This window comes from Calypte anna, chromosome 2 (assembly GCF_003957555.1).
Source record: "Calypte anna isolate BGI_N300 chromosome 2, bCalAnn1_v1.p, whole genome shotgun sequence".
Lineage (NCBI taxonomy): Eukaryota > Metazoa > Chordata > Aves > Apodiformes > Trochilidae > Calypte > Calypte anna.
In genome coordinates this window covers 54,356,581-54,380,183 of record NC_044245.1, presented here as the reverse complement: position 1 = coordinate 54,380,183, position 23,603 = coordinate 54,356,581, and the positions used below count along the sequence as shown (strand labels likewise).

At 37.7% G+C, this 23,603-nt stretch overlaps 1 protein-coding gene across 2 annotated transcripts in view; it reads right to left on the bottom strand.

Moving 5' to 3' along the window:
- Positions 1–393: 393 nt before the first annotated feature.
- SACM1L (SAC1 like phosphatidylinositide phosphatase) overlaps positions 394–23,603 on the bottom strand; it is a 31,395-nt gene continuing 8,185 nt past the window's right edge. The window contains exons 2-20 of one of the 2 annotated variants that reach the window (XM_030445312.1): positions 23,278–23,375; positions 21,491–21,565; positions 18,871–18,998; positions 17,822–17,971; positions 16,073–16,132; positions 14,443–14,476; positions 11,632–11,733; positions 10,762–10,847; positions 10,496–10,582; positions 9,988–10,056; positions 9,820–9,899; positions 7,783–7,881; positions 5,053–5,191; positions 4,763–4,832; positions 4,601–4,673; positions 4,066–4,159; positions 3,889–3,981; positions 3,161–3,218; positions 394–2,489 (exon numbers count right to left, since the gene is read on the bottom strand). In XM_030445312.1, coding sequence (XP_030301172.1) covers positions 2,353–2,489; positions 3,161–3,218; positions 3,889–3,981; positions 4,066–4,159; positions 4,601–4,673; positions 4,763–4,832; positions 5,053–5,191; positions 7,783–7,881; positions 9,820–9,899; positions 9,988–10,056; positions 10,496–10,582; positions 10,762–10,847; positions 11,632–11,733; positions 14,443–14,476; positions 16,073–16,132; positions 17,822–17,971; positions 18,871–18,998; positions 21,491–21,565; positions 23,278–23,375 — 1,732 coding nt within the window. In that variant the 3' untranslated portion in view covers positions 394–2,352. Of the gene's footprint in view, positions 2,490–3,160; positions 3,219–3,888; positions 3,982–4,065; positions 4,160–4,600; positions 4,674–4,762; positions 4,833–5,052; positions 5,192–7,782; positions 7,882–9,819; positions 9,900–9,987; positions 10,057–10,495; positions 10,583–10,761; positions 10,848–11,631; positions 11,734–14,442; positions 14,477–16,072; positions 16,133–17,821; positions 17,972–18,870; positions 18,999–21,490; positions 21,566–23,277; positions 23,376–23,603 lie in introns of those variants that run through there. The other variant, XM_030445314.1, reaches the window with a different exon arrangement.

Sequence of the window (23,603 nt, the reverse complement as noted above, 5' to 3'; positions counted from 1 at the left end):
ACTTCCCCCTCCCCATCCCCAGCAGCGCGGAAGTTGGGCTGGAGCGGGATAAGGACAGCCCGTACAGGGGGTAAAAAGGAATGTAAGAGAGGCAGGGAGGGAGGGGAAGGGAGAAAAGGTAAGAGCCGTGAGGCGGTTCGGTTCGGAAGAGATGAGGAGGCGGAGGTGGGGATGAAGCGGCGGAGGGAGGAATCCGTGGAGAGCGGCTCTGACCCAGAGCCCCAGCCAGGGAGAGGGGAGCATGAGGCCAGCGCTGCCATAGGGCATCCTATGTGTTAAAACACAAGAGGAAAGAAGAAAGAAAGGTGAAGCATCCTCCTCTCCTAGGGAGAAGGAACAGATCCTCAGTAACAGTTCGGTCCAAGGCACAAAGGGCACCACAGGCAGCTTATCTATAAAAGCTGAACATTTTATTGTTGTTTATGAACACACCATTTGTGGTTTTAGAAATACAGACTCTGTGCAAAGCACTGAAATACAGGTGCCGTCCATCTTCAAAAACCTCCTTACTTTGACTCACACACTTTGTACATCAGCAGTTCACTTCTGGTCTTTGCCTCAGCAAGGTGTTCTCCAAAGATGTAACTATTCCGTTCTAAAATGCAAGGCAACCAGAAAGAGTTTCCCAAGCCATCTGCCAGTGAGCCAAAGCCCATCACTTCCAAATGCTGAGCCTATGACCTTTTTGTACTTGGTGCCCATAATAGGTAAGAGTTCACCTTTGAAAAGCTTAAGTGAGAGGATTTTCCAGTGACCAACCAACTGGTATTTCCAATACAGCATCTAGAAGCTAACAGATTCTCTGCAAATACTAGAGCATATGAACAGGTTATGTTTACACAAAACCCAGAGAGGCCTCCAGAAACATTCAAGGTTAAAATGAACAGTTAACAGTTGAAAAAAAAAAAAAAATCTGTACATATTTTCAGTCATAACACAAGGAAACACTGGAGTATCAGTGCTCTGTGTTCTAGCTTCAATAGTGACAGCTGTGCTAGTCCCCAGTATTCTACATGTTTCTTCCCCCCCTTGTGAATTTTATAGTTGCAATCTGAATATACAGCTGTACTTACAGGAAATATTAAACAATGCACAGCGCCTTAAGCAAGTTTCATGTCTGGTTTTGAACAAACCATATAAAATAAGTGACAAAATAGCTTAAAATTGGTCCTTGATTAGGATTACTTACTTTTATACAGCATGGAAGCACTAAAGTTAAAGACACACATTTATTAGCCAGCACAAATTACTCTGTAGCTTTTTTTTTTTGAGTGTGTTACAGTATCATGCATGAAAAGCAAGCTGCTGCTCCCAAGTGCAAACATGGAGTTTAGGCTAAACACTCTCTCCTCAGGTTTTTGTTATTTCTTTAATAATTTATTTTAAAGTAACCAAGAATAGAAGCAGCTGACTAACAGAACATTATGAAGTTCATCTTTTACACTGTGACCCATTCTTAAAGAAATGGAGTACTTTGGACCTTTAGCATAAAGAAGGTTCAATGAACACTGCAAAGGATTTTTACATTCTTTGATTTCATTTACATCTTTAGAAAGAAAAGTCTGTATTTTAACTCGCTAACTAATGAATCATCCTCTGGAGACTGTAGTACAGAAACAGTGCAAGACATTAGCAATTTCAGGAACATCCAATTACACTGTCCTTTCACCCAAACAATGATTAATAGAATATTGCATCAGTCCTAGATGAACAAGACAGGACAAAAATCTCATTTTTAGAAGCATTACAATTCAGAAATCTTTTCTATTTAGTGAGAAGAATCCACACACAAATATGCACAAAGGACTCCATAGTATAGACTTTATCACAACAAATATAATCCAGCTGTAAGTCTTGGAACAAGACTTTTTATTGGTATGAAGCCATGTTTGTTCAGAGACCACAATCAGAAGCTTCAGCATCTGGGTGATTATTTTCTTTTTGGTTGTTTTTTTTGACATATGAACAGCATCAGAGCTCTCTGCTGTCAAGCCAGGAACTAGAAATTCAGCTGAAACAGCCCAGGTGGTCTATGAGGTCAAGCAGTACACTTACACCCTAAATCATTCCAGGCACCAAAAAAGCTGGTTTTCATCTTTGCAATACCTCAGTAAGACTGGAGCCCCCTTCACTAATGCAATATTCCAAAGACCATTGTACCTAAGACTGCAGAGTCAGATCTCATGGAAAGCTACCACCACTAAAGGACATAATTTCCACCACCCCACCTCCCACCACTGCCAAGAAAGAATGTTAAAAAGACCACAATTTGGTGTGGAAAACAGGTCAGTAAAGACTCCAAGTGTGGCTTGAGGAATCCTCAGTACCAAGCCGCTTTCCACACACACAAATTCAGTCCATCTTCTCTTTCTGGACCAGCTTGGGTGCATCTACAAAATCCTTGCCATTGTAGAGGATGATAGCAAAAGTTCCAAAGCTTGCACTGCCCCAGAAAAGCACATAGGCCAGTGTCTCAGTCCATGTCTCACCTGTGAAGAATCAGTTAAACATTTTAGTTCATTATCTCCAATTACCAGCGAGAGGGTTTTTCAGTACAAAAAAAACCCATTTCAAACCCTCCCTCAGATCTCCTGTCAAATTAATTTAAAAGTCCTTCATGGGTACTGGGGTCTTTTTCTATTTCCCTACCTAGGACGAATGTGTTTTCCCCAAGTTCTTACAACACTTTGAACAGATCTGAACAGATGCGAACCGTCACAGAGTCAAGAACACTATTGGCACTAATGATAGAAAATTCAAGGAAAAATCAGAAGGCAAAAGCCTTCACAACTCCCAGCACAGATTTAGATTAGGAGGACATCCCTCAGAACAAGCTTATGCCTATATCTGACTACTCTGAACTGTCTTTCTGGGCAAAATTAGGTAGGTATTCTTCTGGAGATTTGCCCAGCTTATAACAAAGCTGTATGTCCACTCAGGTGCCACTAAATCTGGGGGCAATTAAAGCAACCTCTACAGAAGTTTTGTATTTTCCACATTATTGATAGAAGGCTAACCCTCAATATCCAGAGCCATGCTCAGACACCTTTTAGTCTGACTAAGAAGCTATTTTGTACTGACTGGTTTCTGGTAACCAGTTATAGGAAGTCCTCACACACACACAAGCTAGACTTATGAAATTCACTTAATAGTGACTTACCAGCCATTAGCAAACAAATAATGCACATGGAGAAAGCAACCACCATAATAATAGGCAACTGGGGAAAGAAAAAAAGAATAATCACTTGATGCAGTAGCACATGCATTTCTTCATTTCCTTGCAGGTGGGCTCTACTGCAAAGCTCTTGCTTCGCAATACAGTTGCTTTAGTTGCTGATTGACATGCTGTCAGGTGCAACTAAATTTGGATAGTTCCAAAATTAAGAGTGTGTTCAGTAACTAGGTTAAGAATTAAAATACACCTTAAATAGCTATTAAAAGGAAGGTTGAGGTTTGTGTTTTGCTAAAAAAAAAATTCACCAGCCAATTAAACCCATAATGTTCCCAAATCCCATTTCACAAAATGAAAGGGGGAAGAAAAAACCATGCTTTTTAATGTTACAGTCTATTCTTGTGCCTGAAGTATGAGAAGAGATATTTACAAATTTCTTCTGTAGAAGGAAGCCATGATTGATGGTGACTAATAGAATTTCTCCCCTTCCACTTGATAAAGAGGATTTTAAAAAGTGCAAACAGCAGTGTTTTCAATACCTCAAGAACACTCCATTTTCTGTCAAGGAAATGGTCTGGGTTTAGTCCTATAAGCAGGTATCATAGAAACAGCCAAATTACAGGGTTGCTTCATTACCAAATAGATAAATTCTACTTTGTCATATGAAATAAGTGACTAAAAGGTTGTATATGTTTTTCTACAGACACCATACTCACAGCTAAGAACTTCCAATCTTTCTTGACATGTAGAGGACTAGCAGGTTCTACTTCATCCACTGAATAGTTTCCAAGAAAGAGATCAATCGCATCCTGGATGAGAAATGGAAATCAGGAGTTAAAACACACAGCAATGTTTATCAAATACATTTCCCAATGGTTGAAAGCCTAACTTACTTGTCTAAATCCATCAGAAAAGTTATTTTTGTAGTAGCGTATTAATGAGTTCCATCCATCCATTATTAAGCCCCACTGAGTTCTCTTCCCAGTTCTGCAAAAAGAAGTTTCAAAAAATATTTATCTTCCTGAATTTAGAGATTTCTTAATGTCAGATTTAGTTGTTTTATTGAGTGTGTACCATGTTTAATGAATACTTGTATTTAAATTTATCTAGTGCTGCCTGTGTACACATAATTTCAACATCATTTCAAAGCTGAATTACACTCCTCTCTATCCCACAATATAGTTGTGCTTTGAAGAGGCCTGTTGTCCTGGTTTTATTTCCAGAAAGCCTTTTCTCCTTTCATATGAACACAGTGAAGAATGGTGTTCTTCTGTAGAATGTGTTCTGACATTTTTACCAGCTGAACCACTGCAAAACTCTTTAATGTTCTATGCCTCATATTAATAATCTTCTCAGATATGAAGACTTACAGAAAATCCCAAACATGCCCCAAAATCCAGACTGCCTTTACAAGAAAGGCTGACTTGCCTTGTGTAATCTGTCTTTAAGGCACCAGTTCCAGCATATTGTTTGGCACAAGCGTTAGCATTATCAGCCCATGCTGTGAATAGAAAAACATTCAGAAATATTAAGGAAGTTAGGTATTTTTTTCTAATACAAGTCATGGTTTGAACTCCATGAACAGCCTACCATTTTTGTAGATTTTCTCAAAGTCTGCTTGCTCTTCAATTCTCTGTCCAACATGCAGAACACCTAGCCTCTAAAACAAGAAGTATATTGGAGCTTACTAGGAGGTTGCAACAAAAAAAATAATAATCAGGATCTGCTTTTAGAAACATTAAACTAGAGTCTGCCCAATGCATTTCAAGGCAGTAGCATAACAACTCAAGTATGCAAGCTCCTATTGAAGTGCTAACATTACATTTCCATTCCAAACAAAGCCTCTTCCCCCTTCCAGGATGTTAAACAAGAATATTTACCTGAAGCTGGGCTTGAAGGGACCGGCGTGCTAACAAGCTCTGGATCACATTAGTCCTATCCAGGCAGTCCATGCAGTTACTGCGGAATATTCCTTCCTGCTGAGTCACAATTTTACCGTCGGTATCAACTAGAAAATAACTAAGACATATAATCCATTAAGTATTGATAGACAGCAGTCCATATAAACCACACATTTTCAGAAGTGAGTATGCTGGCATCCAAAACAAATTTGCTTGAACATACAAAGAGCTGTTAGCCATGTCTTTGAGCTCTGATGTCTTCCTAAGTTCTTTCCCTCCCACACTGGAAACAGCATCAATATATGAACGCTTACTCTCAGGGCAGCAGTCACTCATCATAGACAGACAAGCAGCAATACCAAGTTATATGCCACTGAAAAGCAGCTTCTGGTGCAAAAGAGACTTTTGTCTCCAGTTATTATACTGTCCGAAATCCACAGCTAAAGAAGAGTGTAACAGCAGAAGTAACCAGATTTTATATACCTGGCTCAATCTAGTCACCACTGCATAGGATGTCATATGAGCCATCAAGTACACTTATTTCAGGGAGAAAATCTATTGTCACTTCTCTTTTTTCCCTTATATAAATCAGGTGTTCCCTCTTGCAACTGCATATGTTACCTCAATCTTTTTCATCAGCTAAAGCAGGTGTTTCCAGTAGCTAACAACTAACTTTAAATTCTGACTTGCAGGCAAGCATACAGAAAACTGAACTCCAAAACCACACGGATCACTTTATCAATTTGATGTGCAAATGGGACAAAACTGCACTTTCCCTTTTACAGCATTAAGCTCACTTTCCTTAAGATTTACAGATAATCTATAGATACTGAATCTGTAGATTAAGTTATTCCATTACCTTAATTATGAACTCTCAGTGTGTACCAGTACATGATCCACTGTTATTGTACAGCATTTTAAGATTATAAAGTATTGGAATCATGCAGTACTGCGGAATATTCCTTCCTGCTGAGTCACAATTTCACTGTCAGTATCAACTAGAAAATAACTAAGACATCAGGACATAATAATCAAATCCCTTAGAAGCCTAGGCATTTACTTCACTCAGTCTTGTGTTAACAAGACCCATTTTTGTCATTCTTGAAGAACCAGCTTTGTTAAACCATGTTTTACATTGTTGCATGATTACAGGAGAAATGAGATCTTCATTTACCCCCTTTTCCTGCCAAGCTTTATCTAGAACTAGTATTAGGACAATTAGTACAACTGAAGAGCAGACATTTCTGCCTAAGACAACATTTTCATTGCTGCACGTCCTACAATTGCTCTAAAAAAATTAACAAACAAACAAAAACCCCACAAACACCCCACACACAAAGCTCTCCTTTCTGTCAGGTCTTTCACAACTGGACTCAATATGCAGAAAACAATGGTTTAGAGTTCCATAAAAATGTTTACCTCCCTCAGGGTTGCAGAACTATTTTCTAAGAGTATCAGAAATCAGACTTGTCTGTTACTATTCAAGCAATAGTCACCCTAGATGAAACAAAGCAAGGCAAGGTACATCCAAGCTAAACAAGAGCATTCATTTTTGTATCTTGTTTTAGTGACACATGGTTTGTTTTTTTTTTTTTAAATCACTTCAAAGAAATCTGGTTCTTCTGTAATGGCAGGCAACATTAAAAAAACGTGATTCAGTGTTCATCCTATGAATAAAGGATCTTTGCTGTCTAGGAAGCTTAAATGTTTATTTCTCTTTATTTGAGGCTTAAACAATTTGGTCTTCAGATCTTCATTTTTTTAGCCTGTTTTCTAGGCTTTCTACTTTGGTGGTGGACAGAGAATATTCAGTCCTGTCTGGTTAACTTACACTATTACCATTTCATTAATGCATCTCCTGTTCTAGTCCATAGCTTGCCACTTTTTTTAGAGTAGAATATACCACTGCCAATTTTGTAATGTTTTAGCTGATCTGCTTAGTGTTTTATGCACAAGATTTCAGGAACAGGAAGTAAGCAATCAGAAAAGCAGAATAAATAAACTATTTCCCTAACAATAGACACGCCTACAAGTAGCAACGACCAAGAAGTGCTTGAAACAACCTACCTGTGGGACTAAAAGATTTAAGTTGATTTTGACATTTAGTCTGCTTTTATATGACTAAAACAAGATGAGAATTTGTTTCCTTGTGGGTTACTTATGCTAGCAAGGGCTAACAATCAGTGCCAGTGCCAAGGTTTGGTGCCACGAACCATGTACACTAGAGGTAGCACTTTTTAGAACTGAGCAGGTGCCTGCAAAGGAACACCAAGGGTTTGACACTGAGTAGCAGAATAGTTTGCTGTCAACAAGACAGGGAATTACTCTTGGATGAAAAAAATATTTAAGGAGACTTATTTTAATAATTTTAATTGAGTTACTAAAATCAATTTAATTAAATAATTTTTATAGCTTCAGGGTAAAAGGTTAGAAAAAGAAATGAAATGCTACAAAGGCAGCTTGAGTCACAACACAGCATTGCTGCAATTCTCAGAACCATTTTATCAGGACATAAAAAAAGGCTCTACAGCTTACTCACTACCAGATCTCTAACCTTTCACATGGTATCAACAAGAGATCAGATACGAAAATACCAATGCATCTCCTTTACAGAAGATTACAGGTCTGTTTTGTATGTCTTAAGACAAGACAATAGAAATTATGATAAAGTGATCTCATTTTGAAGTAAAAAGAATGGCAGAGCCTTACCTAAATTCATCTTGCTGTTCTGCTAGTTGATCCATCAAGATCTGAAGTCGATCCCACCTCATATGACTGCACTCTTTATGGAAGTCAAATGCTATGTATCTGTTCAGAGAGAGAAGAATCTTTAGATTACAGATGTACTGCAGTTAAGGTACCAAAACCCCATACAAATGGGCTGATCTATATATAACCACAGGTAGTGACAGAGGATTTGGTTTTCTTCAGAGATTGCCCCCAGCACTGGATGTTCTCCGTGCTCTATAATCATCTTCCTGAGGCTGCACTCTGGGTGTGCATGGTGAGAGCATTCACATGTCTTTACAAGATGCCTTTAGTCTGGGGAGGCACATGTTCAGTTCCAGCTGTTCATTTTATGTTGTGGTTAGTAATTTTCCACCAAAAAGTACAGAAGGGATATGACTCTCTTCCCTGCCAGGATTCTTTTACCCTCCTCTCTTCCAAGCAGCTCTCTGGGAACTTCATTTCACTTTGAAAGAGGCACAGGTATGGAAATGCAACATTCTTTGCTGGTATGCAGCATAATTCCTGTGGTAACTCAAGAAACCTGACAAACATTCTCCTTACAGATAAAATGCTCTGTCAGAAGAAAGGTAAACAGCTACTGACTTTGAACAAGATTTTAAAAAAGCACTCCAGGAGGAACAGTGCCTGATTCAACATTTGTACATACACATTTGCTAGGCATTACATTCCTCCCCTCACATACTCAGAATCCAAAAGTTGTTCCTAAGTTTACGACATTTGTGTGAAGAAAGATGGCAAACATACACTCTGAGGACTTGCATCTTATTCTGGCAGGTAAACACCATCAAAACTGATTATTAGAAAAGGATGTTGGCAGCATCAAAAACGGGGCTGACAAGCACCATTCTTTTTAACACGTACAGAACACACACCATCATTCAAACACACCCCAACAGAATTTTACATTTGTTTCCACCATGTTTTATAGCAAAGATGCACAAAATTCCACAAGCTTTATACAGCTAAGGTATTAATGCCAGTCCAGGTATGAGAGTGAGGAAAGAGGTCACCTTAGAAGTGGTCTTTTTTTAAAAAGAAAAATAAAATACACACACACACACTAGTAACACACAAATGTATCCCTTTGGGTAGTCAGTGAAGCACACAGAAGTGAGACAGACATATGTAAGTACCCTCACCATCTGTAAGTATGGTGAAGGCAGTAGCAGAACATTATACAAGCAGAAAAAAAGCTTTAAAAAATACACCAGAATTTAAGGGCATCTTGATTATCCACTACAATTCCTTACTTATGATTAGGCAGAAGTGAATTCTTGTTAAAACAGGATGCCTTTTTGCTTGCAGGTAGAATTTTGTCTTTTGACATGCATGAGTTACAGTAATAGTATAGAGGAATTTCAAAGTAAAGATAGATGTAGGTATCAGTGGGAGCTGGATGCTAGCCCTCCCTCTAAAAGTTCATGAAAGCAAGAACAGGCAGGTTGTAAAACTGTGTACTGCACTGAAAATTCCTATAAAGAGATGGAATTTCTCTTCTAAGTTAAACCCATTCTCTCCATTCTCTTGACCTCTTGCTATACCAAGCTCCAGACATTTAAATTATATGTTCCCCTTACTGTTTCCTCCTTTATGTCAATCCTGTTTTGCTTACACTTAGTACTTTCTTCCTAAGTATAACCAGGCCCTAGAGCCAGGAGCTAGTTCTACAGGGCATTACTTTTTTTCTAAAATGCAGAGCTCCACAGTTCTCATTACTTCAATACAGGCATTATCATTGCCTCTGAGCTCCCCTTCATCCTGTCTGTCTCTTCTTTGTCCCATATTTGATTCACATTTCTCATTCTCATTTCTGCTTAGAATCTCATTTCTGCTTAGAATAAAAACTCTAAGCAGGAAGCATTGGCCATATCCAAGTTACTCCATAAAACTCAAACTAATCAGACAGTTGGTAAAGGCCACTGAAGGTCCCTCTGTGAGTCTCAGAGGCAGTGCTCAACTTTCAATACAGAATGTATAATCCCACTTCACATGTACCTGACCATTCCATTTGCCATGCTGTTTACCATTTTTGCAAATGTTTGCTCAAGAGGCTTCTCTGAACCTTTTTGGTTAACCTGATGGAAAGATAAAAAAAGACAGTATTACTCAAAAGCCTCCTTAAAAGAACAGCAGCTTTTTCACAAAGAACAAATGAAAACATACCAAGTTGACAATCATCTGCTTTCCATAGCTTATTATTTGAGAGTCAAAATGTCTTTGGAAGCCATCCATCTAGAAGAAAAAGGAAATGTGTTAACATATGTACACTACTATTAAGATCTGTTAGTTACAAGAAATCTCTATAATCATCTCTTTGATGATACAGCATAGGTAATTTTCTAACTGTTTGATGTTCTCTATTGTGCTAATAGATTGCCACTTTTCTTTCATCCTCCCCGTCCATTCAGCTCTCCTTATTAAATAAGCCACAGATAACACAGCTACTGAAACTGCTAAAAAAAACAACCAAAAAGAAACTACTCCCATTAATGTCTAGATTTTTTTCAGGCTCTGAACTCAACAGCACAAGGCTTCTTGCTACTACTTGTTAAAGCTAAAGCTCAATCTAGTACTGATGATATTCATTCTTCTGATTAGTTTGTTACCCTTTCACACAAACATGAGCCCAGAAGTATATTAAAACCCCAAGACACAGAAAACACTCACATACATGATTTACTGACTTGCTGATCTGTGGCTTTGGTTTGTACTTGAGGTTTGGTCTTTGAGACCAGAAAAAAGGAATTGATCCACGGGTCTGCAAAAGAATGCAAACAGTTTTAAACAACAAAACTTATCTAATCACCATTTGAAAACAAAGCAGACTGTTCTATATTTTTTGTCTGCATGTACATTTTACATTATCTGTATTTAGCAACAGAGCTACAGCTATATATGCATCTTAAGCCAGTGAGCAGTTCCTTACACTGACTTTACCTGAACAAATGAAGCTTTGCTCCCCCTGTAATGTACAACTTGTTCTGTTTCAACAAAGTTGGCAGCATGTCCTTCTGAATCAATACCTATGTATGAAAAGACCTTGTTAACCAGAAGCAGAACAGTGACAGTGTCAGCAAAAGGCTTCCCAACCCTTCCCTTGTAAGCACTCACAGAAAGCATGAAAATACCAGACAGCTGCCTGAAGATAGTAACTTAAACAAACCAAAGTTTAATATTTTCTGTACTAAACTGAAGAAGCAGTTGTGCTTAACACATTTTTTATACTTCTAGTCTTAGAAACTGAGTAGTTTAAAACAAACTAAGTCCTTCAACACTGAAATATTCACAGTTCAGTAGCAATGGTACTGCAGACACTGACCATTTCTTCAAAAGTATCTATGTTGGGATTAAGAACAAAAAATGATTTACACCTGTTTCCTTATTCACTTTTTGATTTCAAAAAATTAAGAGTACATCACTGTACAGATCTCCCCTGCCAGCACCAACAATGCACTTCGTTCTTTTGGCCTAGCAGTAGATTCAACTATTACAGACTTGCATTTAACTGAAATAAAACCAGCAAAGCATTAAAAATCCCTCCAAAACTTTTCCAGTTATCCCCAGGAGGAATACAGAAGAGTTAGTTTTAATAAATAAGAACATGCTTCACTTCATTATACAGGTTCCTAATATTTTCTTTGGAGCAGGGACTTGAGAAAAACTATTACAAGAATTTAAGGCATTATACAACGATTGCTCTTAAAGGTAAGATTATGTGTGTGTGTATAGATATATACACAGGTATATGGGGAATTTGTATAGGAGGAATTTGAATTATTTTAAAAATAGATCAATTTGCTATTTTACCTCTTACATAGTAGCGTACACCAGCCCTGAAACAGCTTCTTCTGGAAACAAGCAGCCACTCAAAACACTTGCCATTAATAGAACAAGAATGCATAGTGATAACTGATGAATAACACTAAGGAAAACCCCCAAATTTTCATTAGGATATTTTTATATATATCAAGAGGTAAGAAACATCAAGCAGCCAAGTGACTACATTCAGAAAAAACTTCTAAAAACTTCTCATACCAGTCAGTTGAACATCAGACTTGGGAGCAACATTAGGATTGGTATGTGCATTACAAAAAGACAGGCAACAGGCAATGTCACTGATGAACACACATTGAAAGTGCTGAGATTTTGAAAAAATGGGACTCTAAAGAACATTAAACAGGTCCTATGGTCCTATATGTATCATTAAATGGACTGACTTCTGAAGTTCAGTGCTACACCCATTTAGCTTAAAATTATGGGTACTTTAAGTTTCTTGTCCCTATTGCTTTTAACAAGGAATACTACTCCAAGACTTTTTTCAAGGCTTTTAGTAAATATCTTGGGCTGTTACACCTTGTACCTCTCAGTGCAACATATGTCACATTCACAGATACCAGAACTATGAAGACTGGCTTTCAAACCCATGCTAAGAAAAACAGTATCTACCAAGCCTTCCCTGGGAGCTTCTTACATGAGAAAGTTTTCCTGCTCAAGCTGGATGCCCAAAGTGGCAGATACACCATAATCTGGGATTCAGCAACAAACAGCAGCCATTGACAACTAGTTTCAGTTTGGGCATCTTACTCTGTGCTGCTTATAACTGCCTTTATTTGGACTACAGTAAGCTGCCAACTCTAGTAGAAACCAGCATTTATATAACTTCTCCAAGCAGATTCATAGGATTTCATCCTTTGCCCCTAAGAACTGAAACCCACAACTTTAAAGCAAGGAAAGATCAAAATGGTCAATTTATGCAAGATACAGTATTAGCATACTGCAGTTTATTTATTCTTTAAGGAATCTAGATACTTTGTCCTAAAACTGATGAAGTAAACAAGATCTTTGTTTTAAAATAGCATATTTCACAATGATTCTGCATTTATGATTCAAGTGGGACAAATAGCAGCTGTGTCACACACACAAGCTATGTTAAACAGAACAATAGCTACATACATAAAACATTGGATTTATATGCATCTGTTCTTATACTGCTTGTTAAAAGTTAAAAAAATACAAAATTGCCCTACATAATTCAGAATGCTCTCACAGTTTGTAAGTTCAACTGAGAAAGACTTAGTCTTCTGCTTTCCTCGCAATTTACTGCCAGGTCCTACAGCCCTTAATCCAACATTTGTACACCCAACAGTTTCTTGCAAAGAAAGGTTACCTCTAAACTTAGCTGCTTAGCAATAGTCAGCCCATTTTCTGCCTGCAATCTCTGTCCTAAATTAAATGGCAACTTGCTTACTGACTACTAAACACACAAAAAAAGACTTTTATTGTTCATCAGAAGGCTGGGTTTTTTGGAGTAGCAAGGGAAATACTAAATGTAGTTTAGCCTTTGGGTGATCTAAGTCTCAACTACCCAAGGAAGTCCATTATTTCTCATCACATCAAGACTACAACCCTGGTCCAGGTAGTTGCACAAAATGTATTTAGGTTTATATGGGGACCTGGGGGAAAGAATCTTTGAATCTTTGATTTTACTGAAATAACTGTTAGTGGTCCTGCAGCAGTTGTACTTAAGGCTCTTCTAGCCTTTTCATCACTAAAAACCCAGTTTGTTTTAATTCCTGGTTTCTTTAAGGTGCTTGGCTAGTGTTAGAACTACAATAAATCATTACTTACAGTAATCATTTATATAGTGAAAATAGGCCAGGGGAAGGTATTAACTGCAGTCTGCCAATTGCTAATTGCAGTCCACCCAGGCTCTTCTACCCAGGACTTGAAGAGTAAGGATTGGATTGTTCTGACAATTCCTTTTTATTATCCTTCCTTGCCTCTCCACCTACTCTCACAACATTTTCCACAGAATGAAGTCACAGGAAAGGAGGACTGGAGACCTGCCAGCTGCTAACAGTCCTACCAGAACAACCCATCCAGCCTGGAAGCAGTTCCCTGTACACACCTGAGGGGTCTTTGCAACGACAGACCTCAGGACAATGAATGTGGCATGAGCTGCTCTGTCCAGTCTTGCCAGTCCTTTTCATGCTGCCAGTCCAGGAACACCTGGCACTTACTGTGGATCCCACACTGTAGGAGGAACACTGCCTCCAGGAAGCATTAGGCTTACTCACAGCATAGATCCCTTCTCAAAAATAAACCCATGACTGCTTTGCTAAGGACGCTGTTACCCAAAGCGTCGGTGCAGGAAAAGCAGCTGGCTAGGAAAAGTGTTCCAGGAGCCTCCAGTAGAACTCCTTATCCTTTTATTCATCAACAGGAACATATATAAAGCACTTCTTCAATTCAAAACTGTTCTCCCTCATTTTAAATCCAAAGTAAATGCTAAGTGAAGGCACTCTCACAGCAAGATAAAAAGTATTTAAGAATGATGTGAGAGCATTTGCCATACCCACCTTTACCTTCAATCCCATTGCAAGATAGTTATGCAAATCATGCCTGTGAAATTAAATACATTAAGCCTTAAAAGCAGAATATTTGAGTTAACATATGAGTGGGCTGTTGAACAATGTGATGCTCAAAGCTGAACAACTTGATTCCAACACTGGGTTCCATGATATAGTTGCCAACAGCCAGCAGAGGAGCTGCATCAGGCACCATCCTGCAGTCAGGACTACCACATTTAGCAGTGAGCTTTACCACAGAAAAGGATACATCCATGCATCACAGGGGTAGCAAACCTATGGATCTGAAACACACACAATGCATGTTAAAAATAAACACTGACTGCCAAAAAAAAGGGCAAGTGAGTGACTATACTTTGTCTATGGAGAGGTTTTTTTAATAGTTTTATATGCTTCATATCCTTTTATTTTTTGTTTAGGGTGGAGTAATTATTTGTGAAAAAAGTCCAAAGAAATATTTTATCTATTCATGTAACCCTTTTAGCAGCTGGGAAAAAAGTGAAAAGCCTAATCCTAATTAAGTGACCTTGGGAAAACAAAACAAAACAAAGAACAACCAAGCTGCTTTGTTCTTCTGTACATGGCATTTACTCTTCTACAATCATGCCAGATATAAAGCAGTACACTGTGAAAACCTTGCTGATATGGTATTTGTTGTACCTCAACAGCAGGATGTAAGTAGAGACAGTAATGAACAACAGGGCTTCAGTAAGGAATAATTCTGTGTGATTATTACTTGAAATGCTTGTTCCAGGTTTTACATTTTTCATCTTGCCACTCTTGAATAACTGGGTTGTTTGTTTAGTTTTGTTGTTTTTTTTTTTTAATTTTCCCATACTAGAAGGAAAAAAGTACCACATCTCGTTACCTAAAACTTACTACAGCAAGCTACCTGTAGTCAACATCAGGTCAGTTTCCCCTCAAATATCAGTTTTCCCTTTTCAGCTTCTGGGCTCTGCCTCCTACACCTGTTTTCACCAAACAGCCACAGCTGGCTTGCATTGCTGTTCCCAACACAGCTTCTCCCTGATTTCCCAAGCTTTGTTTGCTTAGCACTAACCAAACACATACCCAGTGCATATTCTGGAGGCATATGCCAACAGCCCTTTGCTAATTCACATCTTCACTTTCCAGAAGCACTGCACAGTCCAGCCTTTTGGAACAGTGCAGATCTCCACAGGTTACCGAGACAGAAATAGCAGCAGTGCGTCATTCACTTCAATAAGTGAGAAGCACTAATGGAGAGAAAAGGTTGCTGCAGTGCAGGCAATCGGAGATGTTTCACACACCTCTGAAGTTTCTAGTAGGAAGGAGCTCAGATGAGTCTGGCTGCAGAGGCACTGTAATTGTGGCTCATAGTCAGGCACTCCAGACTGCTGGACTAAGTGAATTCAGAGGTTACACTTCACTAGTCAATTTGAAACAAACTGTCAGTCTTTTAATTACCAGCTTTATGACCTTCTCACAAGGCAAACAGAGTTTAAACTCTTTGAGAAAGCAGCTAGCCAGTCTTTGGGAAAAAAAAAATTAAAAAATCACATATAGCTTGCCTATGCCTAAATAAGGAACTAAACATCAAAAAACCTTGAGGAGCATATACTGTGCAGGCTAATGTCTCCTTTGGTTTATATGAGCACTGTCTCAACGCAGTATCTTTAAATGCAGACATTATCAAAGAGGCAGCTTTACAGTACGTATTACTGGGGACACTGACAGTTCGATGTTTGAAAGCAGAACACTGTCATACTGTGCTAAACTAGAAGATGAATGGCCACATTATACTGGATTCTGGTTGTCTGAAAAAAGACAGTTACAGGAAATTGTATACTTACAGTAAAAGTATTTGTTCTCTATTATATTAATCATTACACAGTGCTTACCTCTGGCTGAGCAGCAAATTCTCTAAGAAGATGTCCATTCCATACAAACCGTGGATCTGCCTGCAGCAGAAAAGCCAACATACTTTTTAGAGACTGTCACTTCTGTTTAATTCAACAGAAAGGGAATATAGTATCCATGTATTACACAAGTTTAGGTGAGCAGATGTACACAAGGTAGAATGTCCTTCCTTCATCAGTATCATTCATAACCTCAACTAGAGATCTAAATAAAATAAAAATATTTTTTAAAAATTGTTCTCTCCAATCTTTAAAGGTATTGCCTGACATTTCAGGCATGCTGAACCATTGCTCTACAGCATCAGAACAACATTCCAGTCCTTCTCCTAAGGAAATCAGACTTGAAGTTTATCCAAAATTTTAAGAACAGTAACACTCCTAAAATGGGCAAAAAGTAAACATGTAAGGAGTATGCAATCAAAAATCAAATGTTTAACAATACTTGTAGCTTAAAAGACAAAAGTATTTAAACGCTGCTACAGAAACAATCCTCTTCAAATCCGGGTATTTCCTATTCCTAATTCACTGCAAAAGTGTCTTGAGCAGGTTGCTGAACACATTCCAGAAAGCTACCAGATTAGTCACAAAAGTGACATTTGCTGCAGAATGTCACAGAGGCTTAAGGGAAGTGGCATAAATTTCAACTTTAAGATGAGGCAGGCAGACAATAAATCACTGAGGATGAGGGTTCATTCATGTTCAGCATTAGAGCAGTGCTTTGCCTAATAGGATATAATAAATACAAATAAATGCCAGAACCCATCAAATCCTACTTGCAGCATCTAGAAACAGTGAAAGAACATGACATTATGCTTTGATCCCCCTCTGCTGGAATTGTTTCCTTCTACCAACACTCTTTTGAAAAAGACCCACAAATTTCAAGCCAAAATGCCCACACAAATACAGACCAAGCTCCTTGTAGATGGGCATCTCCAATTCCCAAAAGTGCCACCACACCCTCAGTAGGCTCTTATACTGCAACCACATGTGAAATTACACTGAAATTGTTTTAACCATCTAATACCCAAATTTACTATGTGATTCTGTTGTCTTTAAGACAAAAGCAGCATATTAAATTCATCAACATAAGGAACAGGCATAGTTTAGACAGAATGCTAATATCCTAGTGCCAGCAACTATAAAACCCACAGCTCTGTTTCATGTTATCCTGGAAAATAATTCAAAGTGCCATTTATTCCAATTTGGGTCTTTTTTCCTCTCCTGATTCTAAGTCAAAGACATTATTTGCCTTCTCCCATTTTTCTGCTTAGCTCCTTGCTACAATTAGAAATGTTCAATATTGAAATCAGAGGCAAATTTTAATTTTGCATATTTAAAATCCATTTAAAGCAAAATTCAGAAAGTAATTCTACCTGCCTGATCTAGAAGTTTGATCTAGAATATGTGTATCGGAACAGATACACATATGTAAAACTTCATGTTGCTAAACAGCAATGGGACTTAAGGGTGGACTGGTAAGCCCAACTGCAGACCCTACCCACTTCAAATAAAAAGCCACAATGCTTAAAAAAACTTCTGTACTGAACCATTACAGATCAGAAATCTCCACTGACTGCAGTATCACCATCCTAAGCTTGTATACAAAGTTTCCCTTTGTTTGTGACTGTTTTGACATCATTTAAGCACCAGTTGCATAAACTGAATTTAGACCATGCAGAACTGAGTGGCAATGCTTGACAGACAAGACACTGAGCAAAATTAAATCCTTACCCTCTCTAGCAGGCTCATTTCCTGGAACTCTGGGCTGGTGTTGGCTAATCGTTGCAGAGTATGTGTTAGATCATACGTTGTTGAGAAATAAAATCCATCCACACTCAAGACATGACTAAGCATTGATAAAAATACTTTATTGTCCTGCAACTGTTTAGAGGAGAAAAGGGACAGATGATGTCTCATTACCATCAAAACATCTTATTCTTAAGCTACCATTAGTTTTTATTGACCAGGTAAAATTTGCTAGTGCTCTAGCAACACAACATCATCCAGAGATTACCATGCAAGACAAACATGAGATTGCAATTGTGGTACCAGTTCACTGGTAACTTCTAGAACACTACAGCTTAATTCTGCAAGAACAGTGGAGAACAGTACTTTTGCAAGATAAAGAGTTAATGATATTAAACTAATATTAGTTACTTGCAAGCAAGAAAGAAGCCATTATCTCCCCTGAAAGCAATTCTGTCAAAAAACAAGACAAGGTGGCAATGCAAATAAAGGTATATAGTTTACTGTTAAGATTACCCCAATAACTAATTTGTGTTCTGTTTCTAGTTTTCATTAACCTCTTTTTTCTGAAACTGCATTAGATTCCCTTTCAGCTCCATTTGTTAGACATCTATTTATCTATTCTTTATCAATCTACAACAAATCTGTTTCAAGCAATCTTTACCCTTTCTCTCCCTCAAATAATAAAAAGCCAAAAAAACCCAATCAAACAACTTTTCCCTGCTGGGTAATTAAATTATTGAGCAATTCCATAAAATAAGGAAGACATAATTAGATGACATCTAGGCAGCTTGTTATAGGGGCTACCAGAATAATAAAGCTGTGAGAAAGCCACAACAGCAAGAGCATTGTGATTTTATGGACTTGCTCAGGGAGCAGCTTTGTAACAACATTTGCACAACTTCTTGCAAAGCAGCACCACAACACCTCTGCAGTATGGCAGGCAAAGCCTTCACAAAGGTACTCAAAGGAGAAAAGATAATACAAGATTCAGGAATAACACTTAGATAACATTCCCCTAATCAGTCACTTACCTGTATATCAGTTAAGTGCAGCATGGTTTTCTTGTAGGAGAGGATGTCAAAGTCTGTTGCTTTCCAGATTGCATGACTGAAAATTTCACCTACTTTTTTCTTTTTTGTTATTACAATAAGATATGTGCCTGTAAATCAGAAAGAGCAAAAAGTAACTGCAGGTATCAGGAAAAGCAACCTTTAACCCTACCAAAAACTGAAACTAACACCAAAGAGTGAGGTTTCTTCAAGTTCTACTCATTATGTTCTTGACAGTAAAGGGCTGGAAAAGAAAAAACCTCACTAGCTAAGTTATTCCCTTCTCTATGCTCACATATCTTGAGCTAGTCATTAAGATTAAAGAATTTTTAAAAATGAACAAGATAAAAAGAACTGTCAGCTATTCTTACTTCAGACCAGAGGCAGTCTGAAAGTATTCAGGGCTTACAAATGCAGAAAGAGGCCAATGCTCTTAAAAAGTGGTTTGGAACACCTAGAACAAGTCAGAAATACACAAAAGAAAGCATGATACAAAATCCAAAAAAGCCACTCATCTTTATGCTGAAAAATATATTTATCCTAGTAGGTTCAAAATAGAGCAAAAAGAATGGGGTTTCCTTAAATAATTTAAGATGGTGAGTTCAGGTTTCCAGGCTGCATACGTAACAAAGCAAAAAACCAATCATGACAGTTCACTCTAAGCAATTTTCTTACGCTTGTTGGTAAACACAACACAGTCTTATCTCCTATCCCATATTTCAGTGCCATCTTGGTTTTGAAGAAAGAGTTTACTTTATTACATGGATACCAGTGGATAAAAATGTCTCACCACCTACATCTTCTACCATTAAATGCTTACTTCAATAGAGCAAAACAATGAGTAGATCATGCAGAAGTGCAGAACCATGAATCTAATATGGTTTTGTACTAAGCATTCAAAGTATAAATGCCAAAGCAGAAACAGTTCACATTGTATGCAGTAACTTTCTCCATTATTTATACTTACTTACCATACCTAGATCTAAACCAAGTTACAGGGACAGGTGAATTAGTTTATCAGGTATCTAGTCTGTATAGTTAATCAAATAACAGGTACCACCCCATTTTTATTTTTTTTACTTTCACAGCTCTAGTGTTATACCCTTTATTTGGGTGGAATATTCAAGGACATTTTATAGAGTGTTTGCACCTCAAGTTAAAAGGATTGCTTTTGGTTGGTATTTCAGAAGTATCTAGCTACCTTGCAAAACCACCACATTACATCCACAGCTATGCCACACAGATGCTGCACAAACATATTACATCTGATATGAATTTTCAATATTGTCTTTTCCTGTCTGGGTATGCAACCTTCTGTTTAGATTTCAGAGCTTCAGATATTTCTTGAGCAATGTTTTTTCCTCTATAATTGTAAGGTGAAAAATATTAATGCTTGTTAAAGATACTGTGTTTGTAGATAGGGAACAAGTTTTACAGTTAACAGACAACAGTGAACGGTTTAAACACACTTAGATAAACATTTAACAATACCATCTCTAGTTGTATACTAAGAGCTATATACTAGCAACCAGTACAAAGCTTTTGGGGCAGGAATAAGAAAAACCAGGCTATTGAAAGAACTTACATACTTCTGTATTTGATACAGTAGTCAGTCACAGGAATTAAAGTCATTACCAAGAGTGTGGGTTGTGAAAATTCCCCTTCAAGGCTGTTCAATTTTAAAACCCTCAGGTAAGACAAAGGTGTTCACTACATGGCTCTTACTCTCCAAGATCCACAATTCTTTAAAATATGAGCATATGAAGTTCAGTAGCTTAAGATATGTCAGAAGTTACAGCGTTTAACACGGTTACACTTTCCTTCAGTCAAGAATGAGTGAAATGAAATCCTGCCTAGAACTAGATAAGGAGATTTCTGTTCAGTATGCATGCTGCTTCTATCATTTTTCTGACTACATTAGTCTCAAACTCTAATAAAGTCTGCCCCCAAAAGATCTTTTGAATAGCAACACTTACTTTCCTGGGAAGTCAGACTTCACACAACAGGTTTATTTGTGGCAGGGACTGTTTAGACCTGAACACCACTTACCTTGTCCTACAACACCCTAAAATATAGAATTGATCCACTCTGTCTATTTAGTTCTAATGCTGAATTTTCTTTGTATTTGTAGGATAGTTATTACACAATCACCACATGAACAGCTTCATCTATTTGTCTACCTTCCTGTAAGTCTGTTACTTGTGTACCAGGATTATGGATTTAAAGTCACAATCTGATTTTGCCTGTTTGCAAATATTTGACTGTTGCATCAATATTTGACTGTTGCATCAATCCTGCAGCTAAGATTAAAACAATTCTGAAGAGTAAGATGAAGTTCTTCGCACATATTTGAAATGCATTCCCTAAAACTCAACACTTAGTCAGTTAGCTCTACTTTTAGAGTAGCTAGAGGTTTAAGAGGTACAGGAACTTTCTTGATAAACTACATTTGTATACCTCTATCCTTTAGCAGCCACAAGGAAAGCTCACCATACTGCTGAAAGGGTAACCTCAAATACTGGCAAGTAATATTTTTGTCATTAAGTCTTCTTTAGCAATATTTTTCAAGTATTTTTAAAAAGCTCAGTTTCATTTTCCTTACCTGCCACCAATCGGATTGTTCCCAAAATACCATATATAGGCCGTGTAACAGCTGAAGGGGGAATATCTTTCTTAACTGAAAAGAAAAACATCAGAATTTCAGACTGCTGCTTTCATAATAGCATCAGAACACTATTAAACTACATTTTGTCAAAGCTTCTTGGTCAAATCTCAAGTTTTGCTAAATTCAAATATAAGAAGCAAGGCATCAAAACTTCAAAGCCTGCTGCAGGACCTGTGGAAAGATGTGGACATTTCTAACCAAATTTTTGGTTAGAACCAAAAATGACTTTATTTCAACATTACTTCAGTTGAGTAAATTCAACCTCATTTACATGAGAATGTAGCAAGTAGACTCCTCAATAATGTATTGTCTTGCCAGCTCCAAATACTTTGTTTCAAAGCCAGGAAGACAAAGGACAAACAAGCCACAAAAGCTTGTGCCTCCAACTTTGATTGTTTCATCTGAGCTCTAGCCTATTTCCATTTAAGAAAACCTAGGCTGCTTTTTGGTCTGTATCTCTACAAAATTACCAACAGCAGCATAGAATCATAGAATTGGCTGGGTTGGAAGGGACCTCAGAGATCATCGAGTCCAACCCTTGAACCACTGTTGCGGTTGCTAAACTATGGCACTGAGTGCCACATAGATGTGGCAAGGGACATAGTATCACCAATAGCATACCAAGAGATCCAAAAGGTACCCAAATACCAGTTAGAAGTCCTAGTACATTAAGCTTTCATCTGTCCACATTTCTAAAATTGCAGAAGGGGTATTAGAGAAGTTTTCTTAAAAAATAGCAACTCCAAAACATCCATGCCAGAGTTACATATTTTCCCAGAGCCTGGAGAACTGAGTAAAACAGCACTTGATTTTTCCTTTGCTTTAAACACTTTGCAGGTTCACCTGATAAAGCTCAAGTAATGAGAACACATTAAGACTAATAAGACTTGGGACAGCTGTCTTTACAGTTTTGAAGGGACAACTCTGAAGGAGAAATTGAAATATTATACTACAACACCAAAATTACCAGTGGGATGGACATACTACTCTGACGTGAGGTATTCAAAAGAGCTAATAAAAAGAAGAGAATTACTGGTTTTATATTCATATTACTATAACATTTCTCTCTGCTCAGAGATTAGTAATACTGAGGTACAAACTCCTGAAATACCAGAAAAGTTACCGATTGCCTTCAATTCATGCTGTCATTTAATATAAGTTCTTTGACTGCTTTCATACATTAGTTTCACATTTTTAAAAGTCTAACTAAAATCTTGAAGACTTCAGCATCAGGAATGCTTGAATGCATTGACATTTTAATCAAGATCTGCAACAGAACTAAGTCTACAGTGAGGGCTTTTCACTTTTTTTGCTTCTAGAAGCCTTATGAAAACTCAGGTTTCAGTATTTAATAACAGTACTGAGGCAGCTTGGCAAAAGCTACAGAAGCCCAGCGTATCAACACTTTCCATATTAAATCTTGGATTTACAGCACCAATCCCAAATTGGTATTAGCTTGGATGAGTCAGTTTCTATGTTGTGATACAATGTCTTACCAAAACCAGGAAGCACTGTCACCCTGGTTACCCGCAGCATCAATCCCACAGCAAGAAGGCATTTCAAAACAAAGCTCTTTGCAGGACATAATACAAAGCACTAATTTAAAACGGTGAGTAAAGATAAAAAAATTCTCCCAGTATTGATTTAGGGATCTCCTGGGAGTATCTAGAGTAAAATAATAGACAAAAGAGTTACAGATTGAGAAATACAAGTGAGGAGTATACCTGTAAGAGTGACTTCTGTGGAGACTCTATCAATAGCAAGCACATCATCTGCTCCATCATCACAAGCTTCCACATAGAACTTCTCTGGTGTTATGTGCCTTTAAGAGAACAGAAAGGAAAAAGAAATTCATTTAGCAACACTTACTTTGTGTTTGTTTAAATTTAAGCACTTTACCAGGTGAAGATGGAGCAATCTTAAACCTTATTTCAGATGCAAAACCAGAATTCTCACTGGATTACTTCTCATCAGCCACCAGTGCATAAAAAGCAAATCAAACTAATTAGTTACTGCAAAATACGTGGTTTCTTTAGTATCTGGATTCTTA